The following is a 23,692-nucleotide window of genomic DNA, read 5'->3' on the forward strand; positions in this document are numbered from 1 at the left end:
ACTGAGGAGTGCTATTTAAAAAATATTCTGAACTTTGACAAATCCAAAGGAAAAACATATATTTAGAATAAAATGTCATTAATTTCCCTACCCAGTTAAGCAGCTTTGTTAGAACTACTAACAAGTATCTGCAGGGCTAATCCCTCTATAAGCAATTCCTTCCTCTGATTTTTTTCCTGTTGTGCCCCCAATACCTTCCCCAATTTGTTACTATCTATGAATGAGACTATCATTTGCAATTCTTCCTGAATGGAGGCCAATGCTACCTAAACTTGATACGGACAGTCATCTAAAGTATATGTAAAGTCAGACAATGTGATGTATAAACCCCTTCATAACTGCGGCCTCACCTGTCGAACTGGGCACCACCCACTCATTCATTCCTCAGTTCACGCCTGGTCCTGATTCTGCCACGGCTGCCTGCTTCCTTGCTCAGCACAGCCTCCTGGGGCCGACCCAAGTCCAAACTACCCCCCAAACCCAGGTTTACTTCCCTCTCCTTAACTTCGTATCTCTTCCCCGGTCTCCCAGAGCACCTAAAACACTCAGGATTACAGACCATGTCATATCCTCCTCTCAAGTTTTTCAAAATCTAAGTCTTCTTCCCTTCATAATTTTTAAAACACCTTAAAAGGAAGGACAAGTTCATATCCTTAATACCCCAGTCCTTGACACCAAAAACAAGACGAAATCCAGCACAAGTACTCAACAAACACTGGCTAACTGAGTCAAGATTACGCTACAGATATTACTTTCCTCCTGAATGAGATGGAGGAGAGAATGTAAAAACAACCACATCATTGATGAGGGTCACATTTAAGTTCTGTATCATCACTGGCACCGGCATTGCTAATCCGTTACTTCCTCTTCCTCCTCCCTGGGACTTCTAAAGCCTATCCCTCCTTTTTAAAATCATTGACACGTGCCTGTCGTGGACAGATGACTGCCCTAGAGAAGGGAGACAATAAGAACTTCCTATGCCAAATAGGAGTCCTCATTCAACCAAAAAGGAAAATATATATATATATATATATATGAACACAAAACACTATAAATCAGAGGTGGAGTAGAGATATCTTTGTTCTAGAGGATTTGTGTCTCACTGGTATTCCTGAAATCACACACCCAGGGTCCTAAAGTAACTGTTCACTGAATGCTTACTGGTTGTAGCAGAAAAACAGGATAGTAATTACATGATTGTGAAGCAACAACTGGGTAATCAAATTAACATCATCTCTGAGGGCCACACAGACATAAGGGATATCCTGAGAAGGACACAAATCACCCGTGCAGTATCCCAATGAAATACATAGAATCTCAATCTAAACATGGGAAACAGGAGGAACTTCTGTCCCACAAAATAAGGGGGCATACACCATTGAGAAGAGAGCTATAGTCTTCAAAATTTCAAGGCCATAAAAACCAAGGAAAAGTTACAGAAATGTTCCAAAATAAAGGAAACTGTAGACACCGCATGACTAAATACAACACCTGCCCCTAGACTGGGCCCTACACTAGAAGGGAAAAAATGAAGAACATCATTAGATCAACTGAAAAGTTTGGAACATGAATGGTAGATTAGATGAAAACATTTTATCAATGTAAATTTATGAACGGGATAACCAAACGTAGTTAGGTAAAATAAAATCTCTATTCTCAGAAAACGTACACTGAAATGTTTAGGAAAAAAGGACTATGATGTATGAAACTCTCACATGTTTCAGAAAAAGAACTGTGTGTGGAGAAACAAAGACAAGAAACAATACAGCAAATGAGGTAAAACATTGATAATAGGTAACTCCAGGTAAAAGGATGCCATTTTGGTAACTTTTAATAGAATCTTACAATTTTCCCCCACATTTTTGTAAGTTTCAAATTATTTCCAAAGAGGAAGCTTTTGAAGAAAAGCGGATCAACTATCATCAATCACTCAATAATAGAAAAGTGGGCCTGCACAGGATCACAAGTATTGTGTCTCAAAGGAGACAGCCCGTTGGAATGGTGCTGGGGCAGCCTTCACATAAGATGCTTCCTGATGTTCCAGAACTGGGTAATCCAATGATGCCTCTACCGGGAAAGACACGGTGCAGTAATTCTAAGGACCACACCGATAACAACAATAGAGTGGCAGAGTCAGAGTAATAGCTGCCACCTAGGTGCCCCGGCTTGTGAGACGGGTCCCAATTTAGAGAAAATAAAGGTGAAGTTTGGAGAGATAGCCCACAGTTGCCCAGTTAGCAAGTCTTTGAGGTAGGATTACAACTCAACACAATTCTAAGGCACGGCTCTCAACAATGAAATCACAGTATTCTCTCTCCTCTTCCTCAACACAGACTTCGCTAGTAAAGAGTGTGAAACTGCTTCACTACACTCCCCATGCTCAGACACTTCAGGGGACATAAACTGGTGTGTATACCGGAATTAGCCATCCTAACCCACTCATTAAGGAGGGATGAATTAGAGTGCCACCCAGGTTTCACTCCCAAGTCACCAGCTCAAACCTACTTATATAACTGCCTCTCTGGGACCGTTTAGGCTCATCTAGTCAAAACTGCTTTTGGCAGCCAACCACATTTCACCCAGCGTAACTCTGCCCTTACTCTGCCCCCAAATAACTCCCCCAGGTCTCTCTGCTAAGGTCTTCTAATCCTCCTAGGGACTTCTCAAATCATTTGTCCTTGCCTTTCAAGTCTTTTGTAGTTTATTTTCTCCTGGCCACTTCCGAGGCTTCCTTCTTGGCTCTAAAATTGCAATGAATGGGCCTACGCTTTCTGATGTCTCGGGGTTCCTTAGGGATCTCAGTTGCTACTGCCTGGCTCAGCAAGACCATCTGACCCAAGAAATTTCGAGATTTTAATGGAAATAGCCGACCCTCATCTTTAATGGAAGACGGAAGTATAATACACAGGAAAACTAAATAGGGCAGAAGTATACAAAATCAGAAAAACAGACCATTCATAAAATCAAATATTGGTTCAATGACTGTTCTGTCCCAATGATAAATCTTTGTAGAATACGGGAGCCACCATTCCATGGTGGAGGACTGCACGGAGCTCTGGTTAATCCAAGAGCAGCCTTACCTCACAAACGGGAGAGGTCTCCAGCTGTATTTGACCACTGTAGGAAAAAAAAGGATATAAAGTGGAATTTAAAGCATACATACTTCAATGTAGAAAGAGAAAATACATTTAGTTACAAAAAGGTCAACATACTTTAGTGCAGAATCTTGTAAGTCTAAGGCTTCTGCTGATTCCACAGGATAAAAGTTTACAACATTTCTCTCTGAAACATCTGTGCTTAATCTAAAGAGTAGGAAAAAAAGATGTTAGCATGTTAGTTAAACTTTTCGTAGGTTCTATGATTTTAATAAATCCAATGCTTTGGGTCATATTTAGTTTATAATTTTAGTATATTAAAAAGTTATGTTTATCGTTAGATTAAGTAATCAAAGGTTTATGGTAGAAATTTCAAGCTACATGGTATTTTCCCACCATGTGCAAAATTTTATATAATTTGAACATCATTTTCTGTCTGCTATTGGTACTGAAATACAACTTATTTGCAATATAATAGCAATTTCTGCCAAAGTCATAATATTCATAGGTAGCACAAAATTCTATTCTAGAACTTGATTAATTTATAGAGGTAAATAAAATTGCTAAGAGTACTATATTATATGTATGAAGGGCATTTTGTTTTAATAGGAAGATATCTCTGATATATACTAGTACTCTCATTTTAAAAAATTAGAATTCATAAGCAATTTTATTTCTGAAATTGCCTTACAGATAGTTTCTGAATTTCTGCAATTTTAAGAGTTGAATTCTGTTTAAGATCTATAAAACCAGGAATTTCTGTAAGTCATATGAAAGTTACAAGGCTACTGTAAAAGGTAGGGATGAGTCATATTATATATGCCCTATTGAAAATGCTGTCAAATCTATAATCAGAAGTCCTTAAAAAAGAAACCAAGATAAAGACAAAATATGATACCAATATTCAACTAGGTTTTTTTGATGTTAAGTTTGTATGAAAGGTAAACCTCTAAAATTTAATCCTATAATCAGTGGTTTAACTCAAACAACAAAAAGTTCGGACCTATGAAATATGAGATAAAGGAAAAACCCAATATTTATGTGTATTTTTATTATTAATATTCAGTCCCAAGCAGCTAGAAATAAGTGACCTCTTGAAGAGCCCTCTCTTAATAGAAACAAACAGTGACCCTTTCTTTATCGCTATTATACTGGCTCACAGAAACATTATTATAAGTTAGAACTGTCCTATCATGATAATTATTCAGGATGAACAACAAAGATCTAAAGCAGCCAAAGTAGTGAGTTATTTTAGGCAGCAAATGAAAGCCATATAAAGTTTTACAATATGATACGATTTTAAAATAGCATTCCATAAAGATGCAAATCAATTAGCTCTTGGAAAGTTACTCAGGGCTGTTTTCTTCTGCAATTCGCAATTCGAGCACACACCCACCATTCCACTGGCTCTACATTCTTGGCAACTCACTGCCTCAAATGTTTCCAAGCTAGAGAGGAATCTTGAGGTCCTCAGTTCATCGCACTTCTCATGAAGGATGACGAAATTAAGGCCCAGAGCTGGGAACCCTCCTCCGGGTCACCGAGATCTTCACTACTGGGCTCCGGGCCCACATTCCCCAGCCACTTTTATTTCCCCCAAACGAGGCTGTTCTTTTTCACTTTGTGGTTCACATATTAATCAATCTCAAATTTGTAAGAAACGTTTATTGGGGGCGTGATACAAAATGCAAAAGGTACAAGTATTGAAATAATATATTAAGTTTGAGCCCAAGGGGGGGTCCTTTCTCTGTAATGTCACACTTTAAGTCTCGATTCTGGACTCATGTTCCCTTCCCATCTATACGCTTGGCTTTGGGAATCTCATCCTCATTATACAGCTCTGTTACTGAAGCACCTTACGAAATGACTTTCAAATCTAAGTCTCGAAGCCCCAGAACCAAACTCCTAGCAGCAGAATGGACATTGCCACCTTGGATTTTATTCGGCACGTCCTACGCGGACCGCAACATCCTTCTCCTCAACCTTGGGGCCCTCTTGGTTCCCCATCTCAGAGAACCAGAAACCTGGTGCTCATATCTAACCAGTCTGCACTGTTCCTTCACACTGTTCTCACCACCCACCGCAAATAACCTGCCAAAGAGCTACAACAGTGCCTGCTAAGGGTCTACAATTCATAAAACTATAAAAAAAAAAAAAAAAAAAAACTAATTTAGAAATACCTACAGAAAAATATCCCCAGTAATATATTTCCTTCCAGTTTTAATTTTTTTTCTGTTTCTGACACAAATAAGACCTAATTCAGTCTATATAATTGGGATCAAACCTTTGCATTTTATATACTTTTAAAGTGATTATAAAATGAGCATTCTTTTTTTTTTTTAACGTTTATTTATTTTTGAGACAGAGAGAGACAGAGCATGAACGGGGGAGGGTCAGAGAGAGGGAGACACAGGATCTGAAACAGGCTCCAGGCTCTGAGCTGTCAGCACAGAGCCCGATGCGGGGCTCGAACTCGTGGACCGCGAGATCATGACCTGAGCCGAAGTCGGCCGCTTAACCGACTGAGCCACCCAGGTGCCCCTAAAATGAGCATTCTAAAATATATTGGAAAATTTAAAAAAACACATTGTATCAGCCATGTTCTATTCCATTTTATAAAGGACCAAATTATATTTAAGTATCTCTAAAATATTACATTATTTCATTTTCCCCAAATGTTTGCTATAAAAATATCTTTCCCTCATAATCTTTGTTCCTATCTCTTTGTCCCTTAGGATACATTTTTAGAATTTATTTCAAAAAGTTTACATATATTTTAGACAACGGCCATGTACTACTAGGATGTCTTTTAGAATGGTTTTGCTAATTTGCCTTCCTACTAGCAGTTTATAAATTATTTCAGATCTTCACAATCCTAAAAAGTAAGTACGTGGATCCCATCTCACAGAGGAGGAAACTGGCGTACAGTATAGTTATATCTTAACCCACATTAGTGGTGTTGGAGCTGGGTTCAGAACCTGTGGCTGGCTGATCCAAAATCTGTTCTTTACCCCCAGATGAGCTGCTTCCCCATTCCTTATAACTTCCCACAAACACATACAACACACACACGTGTCCTCTTGTCCCTGTTTCCCACCCTCTCACTGACTTCCCTGGTTTAGAATGTGAAACGCAGCTCTTTAAAGAACATGCTTTGATTAGGCATTCACGAATAAGCCAGGCTCTGAGCCACACAGTAGGGAGAATTAGGAACATGAATAATCATGCTTTTAAAGTACCACCACCTCCCTCTATGTATAAAGTAAAGTCTGGGCTCCTCAACACAGCATTTGAAGACATCCTCAGCACCCCTCCGACTGCCCCTCCACAGCTTCTCAGCCCTGGCTGTGCATCAGAAGCACTGCCCAGATTTTTAAAAGGTGGAAACGGCCAGACCCCAGCCTCCCAGGTAGAGTCCACGCCTGCTCCGCTCCTTCTGACCTCCATGCCTTTGCCTAAGCTTTTAATTCAATCCAGGGTTTGCTTTTTCCATGAAATGGCCAGTAATTAAAGGCCCAGATGAACTACCCCAGCCTTCAGGGAGGCCAGCCCCGCCATCTCCCCATTTCCATCTGCGGCCAGGAATTCACTGGAGCCTATCACTTCAAGCACCTAAATCAATTACACTTACAAATAGCTACCCAAAGCCATCTCTACCATAGCTTAAGTTCTTAGAAGGCAAGGGCTGTGTCTTGTTCATCTTTATATCCCCAGAGGTGCACGCAGTAGATCTTCCCATGATCTCTAAGCACTCAATTAATGTCTACAGAACTGAAATGCTTTTCAAATCAATTGCTAAAGACTTTCAGCCAAACACACTGACCCATCACTATTCTTTTAGGGCCAAGCAACATTGGTGGTGAGCCATTACTGGCACTCTGGGACTTGCTAACCACCCTTTTCATGAATTGCCAAAATGTGGTATAATTTCTGTGTTCACCATATTACGAGACCGTATCATTTTCATATTTAAGTCCACAAGACCCATAAACAGTTTACCAGGAATAAGCTTTGGATCTATTTTCCTAGTGATAAAGTAGTTAGTACCTGATACTGGCTATATTGTCTTACTGAAAAATATTTTGTTCACGGGAATTCCATGATCCTTTGCTAAGAAACCAAAAAATGTATCTACTGCATTCTGTGCCTCTGATGACAATGGCCAATTCAATTAAAAACTTATCTCATAACCCCAATCTTTAGAAATATATTGTTTAGGTAACATAAGTTTGGCATCTCAAAATAAATACGATAGCACTTGATAAAACAATTCTTTCATTTTTGGAAAATCTCCTTGGTATTTCTAGAAGTCAGGAGTTGAACTTGAGGCAACATCAAATATGCATTTTCATCGTGTTGCTATTTTCTAAGAATTATGCCAAAAACTCCCATATGAAGTTCATGAAAGGTGAATACATTTCATTAAGGGGTAGCAAAAGGGGGGAACGATCTCCATCACTCCAGAAGTGTGACTCTGACGCTTATGGATCTTGCAAAAGCTTTTCTTTTTGGGGGTTAGACTGAGCCCAAACTGTGTACAGACATTTTTAAAGGCGAGACGATATACTCACACGAAACCTGGGCCAAGCCAAGGAAAGACACACGTACCTGTCGGGATCTTGCAGCAAATCTACCCCTTCTCTCAGCTGTTCGATCATCGCCATATCCACATCCTGGTCTTTGGATGAACTTATTCTGTAGCATGAACCAAGCATAAGAGTGACAATGATTACTAGAACATGGATATTACCTAGATTCTTAAGAGCACACTTATAAAAATGCATCTAACGTGTAAAAGTGATTTCCACAAACTCCACCTTATAATGAACGTGTGTCAGTAGCCTGCAGAGGAGATGGCCAGAGTGTGGTGGAAATGGAGCTACTGGGTGGGGGAAGCCTGGCTCTGCTATTAAATAGCAGCTCACGCAAAGTCTCAATGCCCACGGGCCTGTATCTGCTCCTCTAGAAAATCAAGGCGATGTGCTCTCTGGGTGGTTCCCTCGCTGTGCTCTCCTGAGCCCTGGGGGATGCCCTGATGCAGCAGGCCTACTACAATACTTTTGCCTCTTCCAACTCCAGTGCTACCAGTGTGGCTTGCTTGGTTTTACTGCTTTCATACAATATGGGATTTTGCTGTGGGATAGTGGTTCTCACTCAGTGCAGGCTCTTCAGGCAGCAAAATCATCTGTGGCACCTGAACAAAAGGCCAAGCCAGAGACTGGGGCTCCACAGGCAGGGTTGAGAATGATTAGATAGAAGATTTAGAATGGGGCTTCCAAAGCCTTATACACAGTTGACCCTTGAACAACGCAGGTTTGAACTGCATGGGTCCGTTTATACACGGTTTGTTTTTTTTTTTCCAAAAATATATTGGAAAATTTTTTAGAGATTTGCAGCAATTTGAAAAAATTCACAGATGAAATGCATAGCCTAGGAATACTGAGAAAGTTCAGACAAAGTTAGGTATGTTTTTAAGAATACATCATATAATACATATACAAAATATAGGCAAATCAACTGTTTATGTTATTGGTGAGTCTTCTGGTCAACAGTAGGTTTTTAGTAGTAAAATTTGGCAGGTGGGGGGGGAGTTGAAAGTAATATACAGGTTTTAACTGTGCTGGGGTTGGTGCCCCCAATTCCTGCATTGTTCCAGAGTCCACTGTGGTTTAAAAGAACACCCTCCCTATAAAATCTCTTCCCTATAATTCTTTGATTCTATAATCAAGCTAGTCCTCCTTGATATTACAGAAATATATTCAATGAATAGATAATACAGGACAGTGATGTGAAAGGTACCCAGCAATGTTTTTAAAGGTCAAGAGATATTTGATCATGGTTCCTGCTCTCCACTACAGAATATAGGTCAACGTGTTTCTCTAGGTGGAAAAACTTTTTTTTAAATTTTCTTTTAGTGTTTATTTATTTTTGAGACAGAGAGAGAGACAGAGCATGAGCAGGGGAGGGGCAGAGAGAGAGGGAGACACAGAACCTGAAGCAGGACCCAGGCTCTGAGCTGTCAGCACAGAACCCGACGTGGGGCTCAAACCCACGAACCGTGACATCATGACCTGAGCTGAAATCGGATGCTTAACCGACTGAGCCACCTAGGCGCCCCTAAGTGGAAACACCTTTTAATATAATAAAGACTCACTAAGGGGGAGTCTCCTACAAGATATGAAGGAAGGTCCAGGCCCACATGCCAGATCATGGAAAACGAAATCCTGGGAACCAAAAATCTACTGCATGCCACATGGGTCCGTATTCAATTCCCCTGGAAATGGTTCATCATATAATAGATGACTCAGGCCCTCCCCTGTAAAGCTGGCCAAGTAAATCTTTATGTGCAATAGAGTTAAAGGGATATCCATGTGATGTGAGATTCCTTGGGTTCAATGCCAGCCCTTTGTAACCCTGGGGAAAGATCACTGATCTTTCTGTGCCTCAGTTTTGTCATATGTGAAATGGGGGATAATAATAGAACTTATCATACAGACTTGGTGTGAAGATGAAATCAGTTACTACCTATGGAATACTTAGAACACTGCCGAGCATGGAGTGTTCAATAAATGTTAGCTATTACAATTTTAGACACAGGACCAAGACATGAGAGGTATACGGTTTTCTCAGATCTTGAACCTGAAGGCTAGGTAAAGAGTGACTGGGACTACGTATTGCTCTGGGTCCAGTTGTTGGTGTCTTCAGACAAATGGCAGTAAGCTAGAATCTCCAGTGTAGAAACTTCATCTAATCTCCTGAATCACATTCTATCCACAGCCTCCAATCAGATGAAACTCAAGGCCAAGGAAGAGGTGTGACCTTGCACCGTAACACCCCAATACCATGACAATAAGCATCGGACAGAGAAAAAGCTATTGATAGGAATGATAGGAAAAACTTATCAATATCACTGGGTGAGAAAATAGGCTTACCCAAAGTAAAGCAGACCAAAATTCTATCACGACAGGGCTGCCTTCTGCTTGAACCATGAACTTTACAGGTAGCTCATAACCAGGCCCTGGATACTCACATTCCCTCAGGTTGCCAGTGCGTGTCCTCTTCTATCCGTAACAGTTCTTCACAGTCCTCAGCCCTATCCTGTGGACAGAACATATGGGAATTCTGAGAGCCACTGGCTATCAAGAGTCGACAGTCAAACCCTGCCCTCGTCCATGTTCACAGGACCATTAGCCACAACAGCCAAAAGGTGGAAACAATCCAAGTGTCCATCTACACATAAATGGATAAACAAAATATGGTCTATACATACAATGGAACGTCATCGAGCCTTCAAAAGGAAGTTCCGACACGTGCTACAACACGGTGAACCTTCAAGACATTATGCTCAGTGGAATAAGTCAGTAACAAGAAGCCAAATACTGTATGATTCCACTTATATGAGGTCCCTGGAGTCGTCACCCATAGAGACAGAAAGCAGAATGGTGGCTCCCAAGGGAGGTGGGGGGGCAGGGAATGGGAAATTACAGTTTAATGGGTTTGAAGTCTCAGTTTTACCAGATAAAAAAGGTTCTGGGGATGGATGGTAGTGATGGCTGCAAAACAATGAGAATATTTCACTGAACTGTACACTTAAAAATGGCTAAAATGGTAAGTTTTATGTTATAGACATTTTACCACAATTAGAAATTAAATTAAAGAGATCTGACCCAGGACCACAATACCGGTTAACTTAGAGTCAGAAATGTAAAGCTTAATTCTATTTCTTACTACCCTCTTAGCACCTCTTGCTGTTGACAGAGTACTCCATTATTAGTTGGGTTTGTCAGTCACATGAGAATACACATTGTACTGTTTGTGAGACGAGGGGTGTGTGTGTGTGTGTGTTCTTGGGAAAAAAGTATAAAACAGTTAACAGAAAATCCCTCAGAGTGACCTTTCCAGAAAGAGAAGACATTCATTTCCAGATTTTAAAAATTTCCACTTTTCTCTTTTTACAATGGACATACTTCTAAGAAAAGTATTCACCTAGAATGCATTGAAAAGAATGTGAATCTCTTTCCGTGTTAACTTTTACTAGATGGTAATGGCAATTCTTACATTTGCAAACTTATCCTGATGCACTGAGTGGTGGAAAGCCAAGCAATTACTGAATATAAAATATAAAGGAAAATCAGACACATTTACAGACAAACGGAGAGGTTATGTCTGACAGGGACCAGCCCCTAATGTCAGAAAATACACACCCCAAACTTTGAGAAGATGTTCCATGTTATAAAAATCTGAGGACACCGGCAGTACGCTGGCATTTAAGGTGACAGATTGGTAACCTTGAACTTAAATGTTAAGGTGACAAACAAAAGAAGATTTAAAAAAAAATTATTTGATCCTCAACTTGCCTTAATGTACGTTATAAATTCTGAATGGAGAACATCTCTTCCATCAGTAAATTGGTCTCTTTCTTCTCCTGAGTTGTCATTGTCCCCCAGAAGGGAAGGCTCTGGTTGAAATTCCTGATGAAAGTCCCCTATCAGGAAAATACCGAGAAAGACAAAAAGACGGTCTCATGAAGAGACAAGCAAAGCACAGATGAACCTCAAAACCAGCTAACTATTTCAGTCTCCTCTCTTACCTCTTATAGAGGTGTATGAGTGACCCCACTTCTCTCTTCCCTGAGGGTGTCAGGAAAAGATGAATAAAGGAGGAAAAGGAGGGAGAGAAGTAAAAGAAATGGAAAGCCCCCCAAAATGAACTGGAAAGTCAACTCCTCTTCGTGGCTTAGTCCCTTATGAAAGCAATGAGATCTCCTGTAACTTTCTCAAGAAACAGAGGAAAGAAAGTATAAAGAGGCAAATGGAACAGCAAACAGATCTCTTCTCCCCGATCTGGAAACTAAAAAGAATCAAGGAGGGCTACCTTTAAGGACTCCCCCCTAGCAGAATACCCACTTCTAGAACAAAGAGTTAGAAAACTCACTGGTAACAAATCACAGAATTCTTTTATTTTAAGTTTGCCTAAAACACTACCTCCTATACTGTATAATGTTATAAAGATTATCTACTAAAAAGGCAGTTATATTCTTGCATGAAGTATACAGTGATAATTTTTGGAGACTGTATGGTTCCAATCATAACCTCAGATAAACATAAATGCTAAACTTATGTGCTAAACTAAAAAAACCTGAAGGTATGAAGTGAAAGCAAATGCTAGTTGGTTCACACAGCTCCCCATCACTAATGAGGTCAATTCAAACTGCTAGGGAGATGATCTGCATATTAATCTAGTTCTATATTATTCACTTATCATGAAATCATGTGCTAAAAATCAGCAAACACTAGATTTTAGGATTTTCTTTAACAGTCACTGAACAAATTGGAGTAGTAAAAAAAAAAAAAAAAAATCAAAACCCTGCCCTAATGTAATTAATTGACTGAGGGCTTCCACCAACTTATGAAATACGTTGCTAAGATTTTCAAGGTAGGCAGGACATAAAGTGCTTAGCGATCATTTGATGATTATTAGAGAACCACAGAACTTTAGAGCTACAGAAGACCATGGGTAATTAGGTAATTAGATATTTCCTAATCTAACCATCTCACTTATAGGTGAGAGAATTAAGGTCAACTATCGTGTCCAAAGTCAAGTGGATTCCTAGGCACACATCTCAACTATATTTCCTCCCTTCACATGTGGTTAGAAGTGGCCATATGTCCGAGCCTAGCTTGTAAGAGATGGGCACTCCTAGGCCCAGCCCATTAAAAACCTCTTGTGAGCAAACCTCCACGTTCAGCCCTCTTCTGCCCTAAAATAGGACCTTGGAAGTCTTGTGTTAAAGATGGTGGAATCTCAGAATGAAAGCAGCGTGGGTCTTTGGAGGGGAGCTGCCTGCCAATCACTAACTCTTGTGTAGACTTGATTTGGATTGTGTTAAGCCAGTGAGATTTGGGGATTTCATGTGCTACCACGGCTGTTGTTGCCTAATAGGTCTACATAGCAATAGTTTCTTTCCAAGAGTGGATTTAAAGACTCTTATATAAATCTTCAAAACGAGAACAACTCTACTACTGGCTAGCTGTGTGATCACTGGCATGTTACTTAAACTGTCTCACCTGTAAGATGGAGATGATTAAAATTTCGGAGTTTTGGACTTTAAATGGGCTCACTTTCACAGATGAGCAAAGAGCCTGGTGCTCAGGAAATGCTCAATAAGCATTAGCTATCATCAAGGCCCTATCGGGACAGATTGCAAACATAGCATTTGAAACTTAAAAACAAGCACTTTCTCCCCATCATTCATTGTCAGACCTTTAACTGGGCTAAGGCGATGGCACGAGTCCTCCTTGATGATCTGTTCTTCTTCCATGATATTGGACATTGGCACGTTGAGGCTAACCGTGTCTTCATCAGAAGGCTAAAAAGGAATAGTGCACTGCTTTATTCCAGGGACAAGAGTTCTCAATGTAGATTAAGAGAATGCTATGTGATAAAAAAAAAAAAAAAAACCAAAACTGTGATTCTCAAACACATAATATTGAGTAAAAGATGCCAGATACAAAGCATGGTTCCACTTACGTAAGTTCAAAAACCAGCAAAACTAATCCATGGTGTTTGAAGTCCGGATAACGGCTACTCTTGACTTGGAGGGTGGGCACATGAGTGGGCTTTCTGGGGTATTGGTAAAGCTCTGTTTCTTGAACTGGCAGCTGGTAATATGGGTGTGTTCGCTTTGTCAAAACTCACTGAATTAACACTCAAGTGTCTCTCTGTACATGTTTTGAGCTAAAATTTTGTCAGGTACCTGATGGCATTTTCCAACCTAAGAGCAACGGTCAGGGCACTAAGAAGGACTATGTAATACCTGACAGAACAAAGGAATAATTGTAAATATATATAGTGTGATGTTATAAGTATGGTCAATATCACAGTGGCCCAAAGGCCAACCAATTGTTGTAATAGCAATGATACTCTGAGATCTGACGACAACACCAATTTCCCAAACTACATTAGGGTTTCATGCAGCTCGTCACAAAAAGCAGGCAATATCTGGGGGCACCTGGGTGGCTTAGTGTGTTAAGTGTCTGGCTTCAGCTCAGGTCATAATCTCCAGGTTCGTGGGTTTGAGCCCCATGTTGGGGCTTGGAGCCTGGAGCCTGCTTCGGATTCTGTGTCTCTGTCTCTTTCTCCCCCCCACCCCCCACTTGTGCTCTGTCTGTCTCTCTCTCTCTCTCTCAAAAATAAATAAACATTAAAAAAAATTTTTTTAAAAGCAGACAATATCTGTGACAATACCTCATTTATTTACAGTGCATCTTATGTGCAACATTAAGCTTCGGTTTATTTCCCTATTTTAGGTTGAAGAATATAGGAATTTAGGCTGCGTCAAATATATGAAAGTGTTGAATGGCTGTAGTACTTAAAAGGAAATGTGTTCCGTGCAATTTTCAGAGTAAGGCTTCAATTCAGTACTCAAAGTAAGTTGTCTCTGGGGCGCTAGTTTCTCACAGTAGCTGATGAAGTTTATTCAGATAATCTAGGATTCCGTCACAAGTGAAATACAGAGCCTCGGTGACTTTCGTATGTCTCCATTTTAGTGTTCCTATTTAGTAAAAAGCTTTCCAAATCACAGGGATCATGAACCTCCACAGAACACATTTCAGGAGTTGTGGGCTGTTCCTCAATTTTTGAAGCCGTGACTTTCAGGATAGTGTTTGTTTACATTTGGACGCATGCACAAATCGTTTAGAAACCGGTGCAAAACAAGTGTGCATTTCATCCAGTAAACAGATATTCATTCAGCCGCCAGTTTTTTGTTGCATGTTTATCTTCAGAAAAACACGTTTTAAACTTCTTAGAGACAAACGCTAAATGTACTCAGACAATGGCAACAGCCAAAGGAGTGAGATGTGCTTTGCAAATGCCACAGGGAGACAGAAGTGGGGAGCCAGATAAACCCTAGTAAGCGGTGAGATGACAACATAATTGCCAAACAAAGCGAAAAGAGAAAGCTACACTGGAGGAGGAGTCAGAATGCTATTCCTTCTACAAATTTCTTGGAGGTGTTCTCAGGTAATGAGGCGGCCGTGTGAGACCAGACAAAAACGCCGAGGGAAGATTCATGCACTCAATACTGTCAAATATAAAATCCTTTCTGTGGTCCTTCCTTCCACCCTCCTCCTCTCTTGAAAGCTTAGCAAAATTCCAAAGATACGCATCTAGTTAAAAGGGACAGAATAAACCCTTGGCCTCCTTTTAGAATGATTTTAGCCTCCTACTTATATTAAGTGAGAACAAAAGGATAATGAGGTTCTTTGTGTGATGTTTTATTAATGAACTTAATTATCCTTAAAAAACAGATAAAGGATAAAGCAGAGTCTGTTTTAACTTCGTAGAAAATAAGCTGAGGGTGAGTAATTTCCGAAACAATGGGACATTTCAGGGGACTTATGAGTTTTAATAAAGCTAAGGGAGTTGAATTAAATACAACTTATAAAGTAATGTGTTGAGTATTTCCTCCCCCAGGGAACCACAGTAAACTATTCATGTGGCTTCATGAGAGTAATTTTCTTTTATTGAAATTGGCCTTCTTTTTCTCCCTACAAACTCCTTTCGAAATGTTCCGTATTAGAAAGACTTTAAGGTATCCTAATTTTTTAATACATTGCTTTATAAAGCATGTTGTAGGAAGTAAAATGCAATATCTTAGCTACACATTAATCCTCAAACACCTGAAGAGAACAGGCAAAAGGCACTTTCTTGGAGTCACACAGAGTACAAAGGAGAACTCCTTAAATGGGGTAACTGACCTATTAATTACATCTTCAAAGAGTAGAATTATATTTCAAAACTCAGTAACCACAAAATCTCAATAGATTTCCTCAAAAGGGAAGACTGATGATACATCCAATCCCTCCACCAGCTGTCCCTTCTAGCTCCCCTGCTCAAGAAACCCCACTTAATGGTATATTAGTGAAAGGTTTCAGGGAATCTAACTATAAATGAGATAAATGTGCTAACTGAGCTATTTATAACCACTTTAGGAAGCTCTCGTGTGGCTTCTTGGCTTACAAGTAACCAAACTTTTATCCAACCATCTGAAAAAAACACAATCGAAGACTTTCAGGAAAACAAATATTGCTGTAAAAACTCTGGCTATTCAAAATCGCACTTCCTGTGGGTACACTGCTAAAATGCAATGCACATTTGACTCCTTAACATCTATCCATGCAAATAATTTTTTTCCCAAATTATTCTGTCAATCAGAAACAAACATATTTATAAAAATGCCTCATGGGTACTTGCAGACCACTCTTAGTCATTTCATAATATTTATGAAGCATTCGAGAATATTCTAGGGGCACCCAGGTGGCTCTGTCAGTTAAGTGTCTGACTCTTGATTTCAGCTCAGGTCATGATCTCATGGTTCATGGGATTGAGCCCTATGTCGGGCTCCCAGCTGAAAGGGTAGAGCCTGCATAGGATTCTGGATCTCCCTCGCCGTCTGCCTCTCCCTGGCTCGTGTGCGCACACATGTATGTGTGTTCTCTCTCCCTCCCTCAATATAAAGAAATCAACTTTAAGAAAAAAACGAATATTCTAGATAATGTCAGGAGTGTGGTGGGAGGGGAAGAAGATAGGGACTCTACCCTTGAGACATTTACAAAATATTAAAGATGCAGAAAAAACTAACAGCGGCTCATATTTCTATAACACTTGGATTTCAAATTGCTTTCACAAACATAATCACACCTTCTCACATAGATGCATTAATGCCCTTTACCACAGAGGAGTTCAGGAATGCAGGCAAATCCAGCTAGAAGCACAGAAGGAAAAATACCTAATCACGAACTTTACCTCTGTGGCAGATAAACGCTTGTCTCCATTATCACTTCCAACGCCCGAGTCAGAATCCTTCTTGCTGGGATAGATGCCATCGGTATGGAATCCATTTAGAAAAAAATGAAATCACAAAGTTCACAACAAGATACATCAATTTATATTCAAGTAATGACTCTGCTATACAAATTTTATTACTACCATAAGGCAACGAATCAGCCCAATATTAAAGGAGGTTAAGACAAGGGCCTCATGAAAATCAGATACTCTGTCTAAGCAGAGTAGAAGACAAACTCTTTGCGTTCAGGGTTTCATAAATTCATACTCTAACCAAGGGGCCTGTTCTTTGAAACAGTTAACAATGTTCTCATTTTAGTGATTCCAGTGTACGAAAAGCAAAAACTACCTAATTGCTTTTACCTTTTACGTTACAAGAGGCTTTTAACTTTTCTATAGTTACTTTCAATAATTCTGTAAGCCTTTTACCCAGTGACTAAATAAATTTGATGTTTATAAAAGTAATATAATGAATACATATTTTAAGCATTAAGTAAAGCGATCATTAGGGTAGCCTGAGATTTTAAGCCACCATGTTTACTCTTTTAGTAAAAAAGTTAAGGAAAGGTCTCTGCAATGAAGACCTCTCAAAACAGCCTGTGTTTCTATACATGTGTTCAGCGTGGGAATTTTGTTCTCTGAAAATTCAAGGCCCAATTTATGCCACAAAAAGGCCAAGGGCATGTGAAAGGATTCCAACACATCAGTTCCAAACAGGAAATGGCAAAAACTATGCACACCGCATTTTTAAAAAGACAATTACAACACAAAACCTGTCGTGTTGCTTAACAATGTTCTGGTGGCATATTAAAAATTAATAATTAAAAAAAAGCATACCTGAGCCTTTATGGGTGTTTTAACTGATAAGTAAAAAATACCCATATTTATATTATGGATTGCATGTATAAAGATACATATATATATGCATTATAACATACACAAATGGTCCTCAAGAAAGACCGATTATTGATTAGATTAGGGAAGGTAAGATTTGCAAGATGCCGAAAGGTTATCCACACCATAAATCTGCGCTGGTTAAGAGAGACCAAGGGATTTTTTGGACTTACCCACCCAACCGGTGCACTCTGGCCTAAACAAATCCTAAACAGGGGCTTTCAGCCACTGCAGTCACACCCACCTGTCCTCCACGTGCTGGTGTAAATGTGGCCTCTCCATCGTGTGGAGATACAGGGAGTCGGTTGTCTTCATCTGACATGCTTGTATGCTCAGATACTTGAATATGTGCACTTTGCCCTTTGTGCAAATCTATGGAGAAATTAATAACACATATTTTTAACGTTTTTTAACGGCAAAACAAAATGTAAACCCTAGACATTTGACTGTGTATTTTCATTTAAAATAACACTTTAACAATACGCACCCAATTTGGCCTCTCCAAAACATACGAGAATTTAGGCAACCATTTCTTCCAGATTCTACTTTGAATAGAAAACCATTCTAACAGAAGTGTGTTTAGGTCTGAATAGTGTAAAAAAATATAGAAGTCAGGTAACCGACATGGTTTAACATCCCACTTCTGGAAGCATTCACTTTGTTCCCACATGGTTTAACAGCTGAATTCGAAAACTTATCTCTGAAAAACCGACAATCATATTTGAAAATGTCTGAACTCCATGTCACAGCTCACAGTAATGTAAGGCATGTATTCCTCCTTGAGTCTAAGCCACACGCTCCATGAAGGAGTTTCCAATGACCGTACAAATGCCGCCATAATCACACCTGTAATTCTGGGACTGCAGCGATCAGAACAGTGAGCTAAATGCTAGTAAACGGACTCTATGTAGCAGAAGACAACGTACTATAGTCGGATTCACCCATGGTTTCATCTTTCAGAGACTGTGATCAAGTCTAAAACAGTGTGAATTCAGCAGACGATCAGAGGTCCGGCTCTGCCCAGAGTTGCCGCCCCCGCGCCCCCCCCCCCCCCCACTCCCCACACCGCTGACAGCTTTTCTCCCTGAAACCGCTTTGCTGCGGGCCCTCACCTGTGCCGGAGGAGACTGCAAAGGGTTGTTCTCAAGTAGTAATACCTGCAGCCGTTTCATCTCTCTAAAACAAATGGGAATCACGAGCACTTTATTGCAGGAAAAGTCAAACTTTACCAAGGGAAGTTCTACTAGTTCTAAAGAACAGGGGAGGGGGAAAAAAAAGAAAGAAAGAAAAAGAACAATTTCAGAAAGCAACAAGATTAAACGGCTTAACATTCAAAACTTAATTTTCTGCTTACAAGGAAAAGTATCATTTAGCATAATCAAAGCAAGTGAGGCATCAGGAATATGAAGTATGTGTGTCACATGTTTTACTAAAGGGGAGGGAAAATCTTTCACTGGGAGCCCAATAATTTTAAATTGTTGTTAGTTCTGATAGAAGCCGGACACACTTGACATTTACAATATCTATTGTTCAGAAAGCCCTCTCTTCCAGCAAAACAATCACGTAAGCCACACCACATCAGTCATGTTTATATTTTAACTTCAGCTGCTAGCATACGAACAATGTGCTAATTACAAAATATTCTTATCCAGTGAATGTATCTGGGCCGGCATAACCTCAGAACTAGTTACAAGAAATACGTTCATGGTTTTTTTACTTCCACTTTAAAAACTAAATTTTATCGAATTCAGAATTTTGCAATGGACCCTGTAATCCTGATTTGATGAGGCTCCATTCTGCTGCTTTTTAAAAGTCTTCTGTAGCTCCACAAACAAGACAGAACATTATATTTAGCTTAAAATCCCCACCCAGTGGCACAGTAAACACTCAGTAATTTCAAGCATTCCAACCGACATTGGCAGCTGCAAGGAACGAAGTCAAATATATTCCGCAGAGCAAAGAGGCTGAGCCACGCCAGAGAAGTAGAGTGACACGGGGCAAACCACTAAGGTCTCTCTGTGTGGGACACTCCAGCGGGTTCCGGTCCGCAGGGGCCTCGCCACGTTTGTTATGGGACCTGGTAAGGGGTGAAATACGGTGCTTTGGAAGACACAGGGAGTTCCAAAATGGAGAATGAGCGGGCCTTAGACGAAGTGACCTGCAGTGAGCATGAACACAATTCCTCTTCTCCTCCCAGTAAGCCCTAGGGTTTTCACTTTACTCAGCTATGCCACTTCAAGCTCCACAAAGATGCTCTTAGCAACCGGTTATCTCCTCTCCTATTCACTGCAATCTGGGCGTGTAAGGGACTTTCCTTGTTTCGTGCCTTAGCGAATGTGAATTACTCCACAAGGAGTCACGAGGCTAGTGACTAGAACAGAGGGACTAGTGCTAGAACAGAGGCAGCAGAGCACCCCACATGGCAGGTCCCCAGCTCGGCTCCTGACAGGCGGCCCTGCAAGAGAAACTCAGGAAGTGTAGTTTGCAAACTGCCCCGAATAATTCGCTGCCCAAACCCAGTCCGCACCCCCTACCCTCAAGAGCAGGGTAAGTGATTTGCCTCACCCCCTACTAGTCCTGGAGGTTGCCTTGAAGGCTCTGTGAGCAACGGAAGGTGGAGGAGAGAGGGAGGAGGGGAACGTGGAAAACAGCATGGAATCAAAAAAGTCAAAGGAAAAGGGAAAGTAAGATCTCTTTTGCTTCACAGTTTAGTTCTAAAACCCGGGTAAGAATTAGAGAGATTTATATACAAAAGGAATATCCCCTTGTTGTACCCGTAGTGATATCAATCCATCTCTAAGACAGTTAACTTTACTCACTAAACTTAGGTTGACAAATTAGTAGCAAAATGTAACTGGACTCTTTCTTCAACTCTTTGCCACTGGAAATGAAGACTTTTAAGTAAGACTGAGGGCTAAGATCCTGGAAGTCATAGCAGGAGAGGGAGGAGAGGCAACTTAAATAAATAAGGTAAAGTAAGAATGGCTTTTACAACGACTATTCCCTTTAATTGTAGTTTGGGACACAACTACCATCTTAGTTTAGGAAAACGAGAGCCTGGCAGTTTCACAACAAGGAAATGGCGGGGAGAAAGTGCTAACACCAGCCCAGACATGGTCAAAAGAAGAAACAGGGCAGAAAAAGGGAGGTAAGCAAAAAAAATCCCAGGGAACCCTTTGTTGCAAAGAAGGTCAATGAGTGACTCCTTTAATCTTACCTCTGTCCATTCATGTCCTAGAAAAAACAAAGTATGGTCTCCTGGTTGTAGTATTTGTAGTAAAACCACCACAAAATTGATTGGGTAATTAAGGCTACAGACTAGTTTTCCCTCCTCAGATTGAAAGCATATGGGGAGGGGTACTCAAAGAGGAAAAACAAGTAAATATGGAAAGTCCTTAAATTCACTGCCTGCAAGCACCATCAATGCTCTTTTGTTAATGGAGTTCTCCCCAGGGAAGCAAAAAAGAAATTTGATATTCAGGAAGTTACTTAAAAAAAAAAAAAAAAAGTTTCCAGTAAACTAAAGCCTTAGCTTTGAGTAGATTTTAAAATATTAAACCTGAGAAAACATAATTATGAAAAGGATAGAAATTTGTAACTGATCTTTTCCAGGGAAAGGAATGCTTTCAAGGTAGGAGCATAGGGGGGCACCTAGGTGGCTCAGTGTGTGAAGTGTCCGACTTCGGCCCAGGTCGTGATCTCCCGGTTTGTGGGTTCAAGCCCCGCATCAGATTCTGTGCTGACAGCTCAGAGCCTGGAGCCTGCTTCGAATTCTGTGTCTCCCTCCCTTTGCCCTTCCCCCACTCACATTCTGTCTCTTGCTCTCGAAAATAAAATTAAAAAAAAAAGACATTAAAAAAAAAAAAGTAGGCGCATAGGAAGTGGGGAGAACAAGTTGTGTGGACACACTTTTCACATGCTTCTCAACTACAATAGGCAACCATTCCATGGCTCCATTACAATTTTCTTTTGAAAATGAGAGTTTGGGGATTTGTAATGATTTGTCAGTGATTAGCATGAGAGCTTAAATGTAAAGAAAAGTTTCCGTTAATGCTATGAAAGGTTAAATGCTTACAAATGTGTTGTTAGTAAGAGTTTCTCCCCTTGGTACTTGCTCAAACCAAGAAAAACAACGTCATCCAATCAAAATGCATTGGACAATGACAGAATGAAAAAACAATGTTTTTATACCAAGTCATCTCAAATATTGAAGTAATACATCTTTGTGCTGAGATGGTTTCTAACTTTGTTTCTTTAAAAAATTTTTTTAATTTTTATTTACTTTTTTTTTGAGAGAGAGAAAGAGAGAGAGAGAGGGAGAGAGAGAGAGAGAAAGCGCACACACTCGGGCACGCGCAAGTGGGGTAGGGGCAGAGAGAGGGAGACACAGAATCCCAAGCAGGCTTCGGGCGCTGAGCTATCAGTACAGAGCCTGAGGCAGGGCTTGAACTCACAAACTAGGACATCATGACCTGAGCCGAAGTCTGATGCTTAACTGACTGAGCCACCCAGGCGCCCCATAACATTCCTTCTTTAAAAATGCACAAGCAAGGTGACGGTGGCAGGCAGGCACTCAAATGTCCCACCCATAAAAGCACAGTGCATTTTATAAAGTTCTTTCCCTTCTATGAGCTTCACTGGCTTGCCTTCAAGCCAAAGATCGAAATGCAGAAAAAATCAGGTAGCTCTCAACTTGCTGCAATAGTGTCAGATTAACCAAATGTCTTAGCTTTTCTTTCCAAATATATGCTTTTGCTTTGCGGTATATTTAAAAAAGATTTTTTTAATGTTTATTTATTTTTGAGACAGAGAGAGAGACAGAACATGAGCGGGGGAGGGACAGAGAGAGGGAGACACAGATTCCTAAGCAGGCTCCAGGCTCCCAGCTGTCAGCACAGAGCTCGACGCGGGGCTCGAACCCACGAACCATGAAATCACGACCTGAGCTGAAGTTGGACGCTTAACCAACTGAGCCACCCAGGGGCCCCTGATGTGTATTTTTAAATATATGTTTGAAACTGGGTATGCCCAGGGGCCTTAAATGGAACTGATGGAAATGAATACGATCTTTGAAAACCAGAGCATGTTTTTGGGAAAGCATTCAGTGTTCCTTCCACTGCTCCTCAACTCCTTCTGATTCAAGTCTGAACAACAAGCCCAAAATCTGAAATTCAGATCCACCACCATCTACAGAGCTGCTTGTCAAAGTTCTTAATGGTGCACCATTTCTGAACAACTGTATCTTTTTATTTGAACTCAAAGACAATATGTCAGAGGGACATCCTGGACAGGCCCACAGCCGCAGGGAAGGGTTCGCCTGAGTCTGGCTCCCGAGTAGGGACGTCTGAGCAGGCAACCAGTCTCGGTGCTGACACTCTGGAGGATCCCTGCTTCTGGCCTCTGAGAAATTCACTAAAACTGCCAGTGACATTCGTCCGACTACCATTTCATCAGGGGCAGTGCCCTCACCTGAAGCATAGATTCCGTACACAGTGGGTGGTGCCTAACCAGGTCTACCAAATAGGCAAAGCCAGAAATCCTAATAGCTGGGTCTACAAGACCAAGTATATGACCTAAAGTGTTCTAATTGTTCCAGAACATCACACATCCATACCAAAAACAACTCCTGTTATGAATTGTGTGTCCTCAAATTTCCTATGTTGGAGTCCTAACCCCCAGTACCTCAGAATGTGACTGATTTTGGAGGTAAGGACTTTCAAGGGGTAATAAAGTTAAAATGAGGTCATTTGAGTGGGCCACAACCCAACATGACTGGTATCCTTATACAAAGAGGAGATTCGGGGCACTCAGGTGGCTCACTAGGTTAGGTATCTGACTTTGGCTCAGGTCACGAT

General features: G+C 40.6%; 1 protein-coding gene across 3 annotated transcripts in view; it reads right to left on the reverse strand.

Annotated features, from left to right (window-relative positions):
- Positions 1-23,692, reverse strand: part of LRCH1 (leucine rich repeats and calponin homology domain containing 1) — a 198,932-nt gene that overhangs the window by 38,116 nt on the left and 137,124 nt on the right. For all 3 annotated transcript variants that reach the window (XM_027064842.2, XM_027064841.2, XM_027064839.2), the window contains exons 5-13: positions 18,950-19,086; positions 18,082-18,209; positions 16,905-16,968; positions 13,359-13,464; positions 11,453-11,580; positions 10,126-10,193; positions 7,704-7,790; positions 3,213-3,302; positions 3,081-3,117 (exon numbers count right to left, since the gene is read on the reverse strand). In XM_027064842.2, the coding sequence (XP_026920643.1) occupies positions 3,081-3,117; positions 3,213-3,302; positions 7,704-7,790; positions 10,126-10,193; positions 11,453-11,580; positions 13,359-13,464; positions 16,905-16,968; positions 18,082-18,209; positions 18,950-19,086 (845 nt within the window). The remainder of the gene's footprint in view (positions 1-3,080; positions 3,118-3,212; positions 3,303-7,703; positions 7,791-10,125; positions 10,194-11,452; positions 11,581-13,358; positions 13,465-16,904; positions 16,969-18,081; positions 18,210-18,949; positions 19,087-23,692) is intronic.

Source organism: Acinonyx jubatus, chromosome A1, assembly GCF_027475565.1.
Source record: "Acinonyx jubatus isolate Ajub_Pintada_27869175 chromosome A1, VMU_Ajub_asm_v1.0, whole genome shotgun sequence".
Lineage (NCBI taxonomy): Eukaryota > Metazoa > Chordata > Mammalia > Carnivora > Felidae > Acinonyx > Acinonyx jubatus.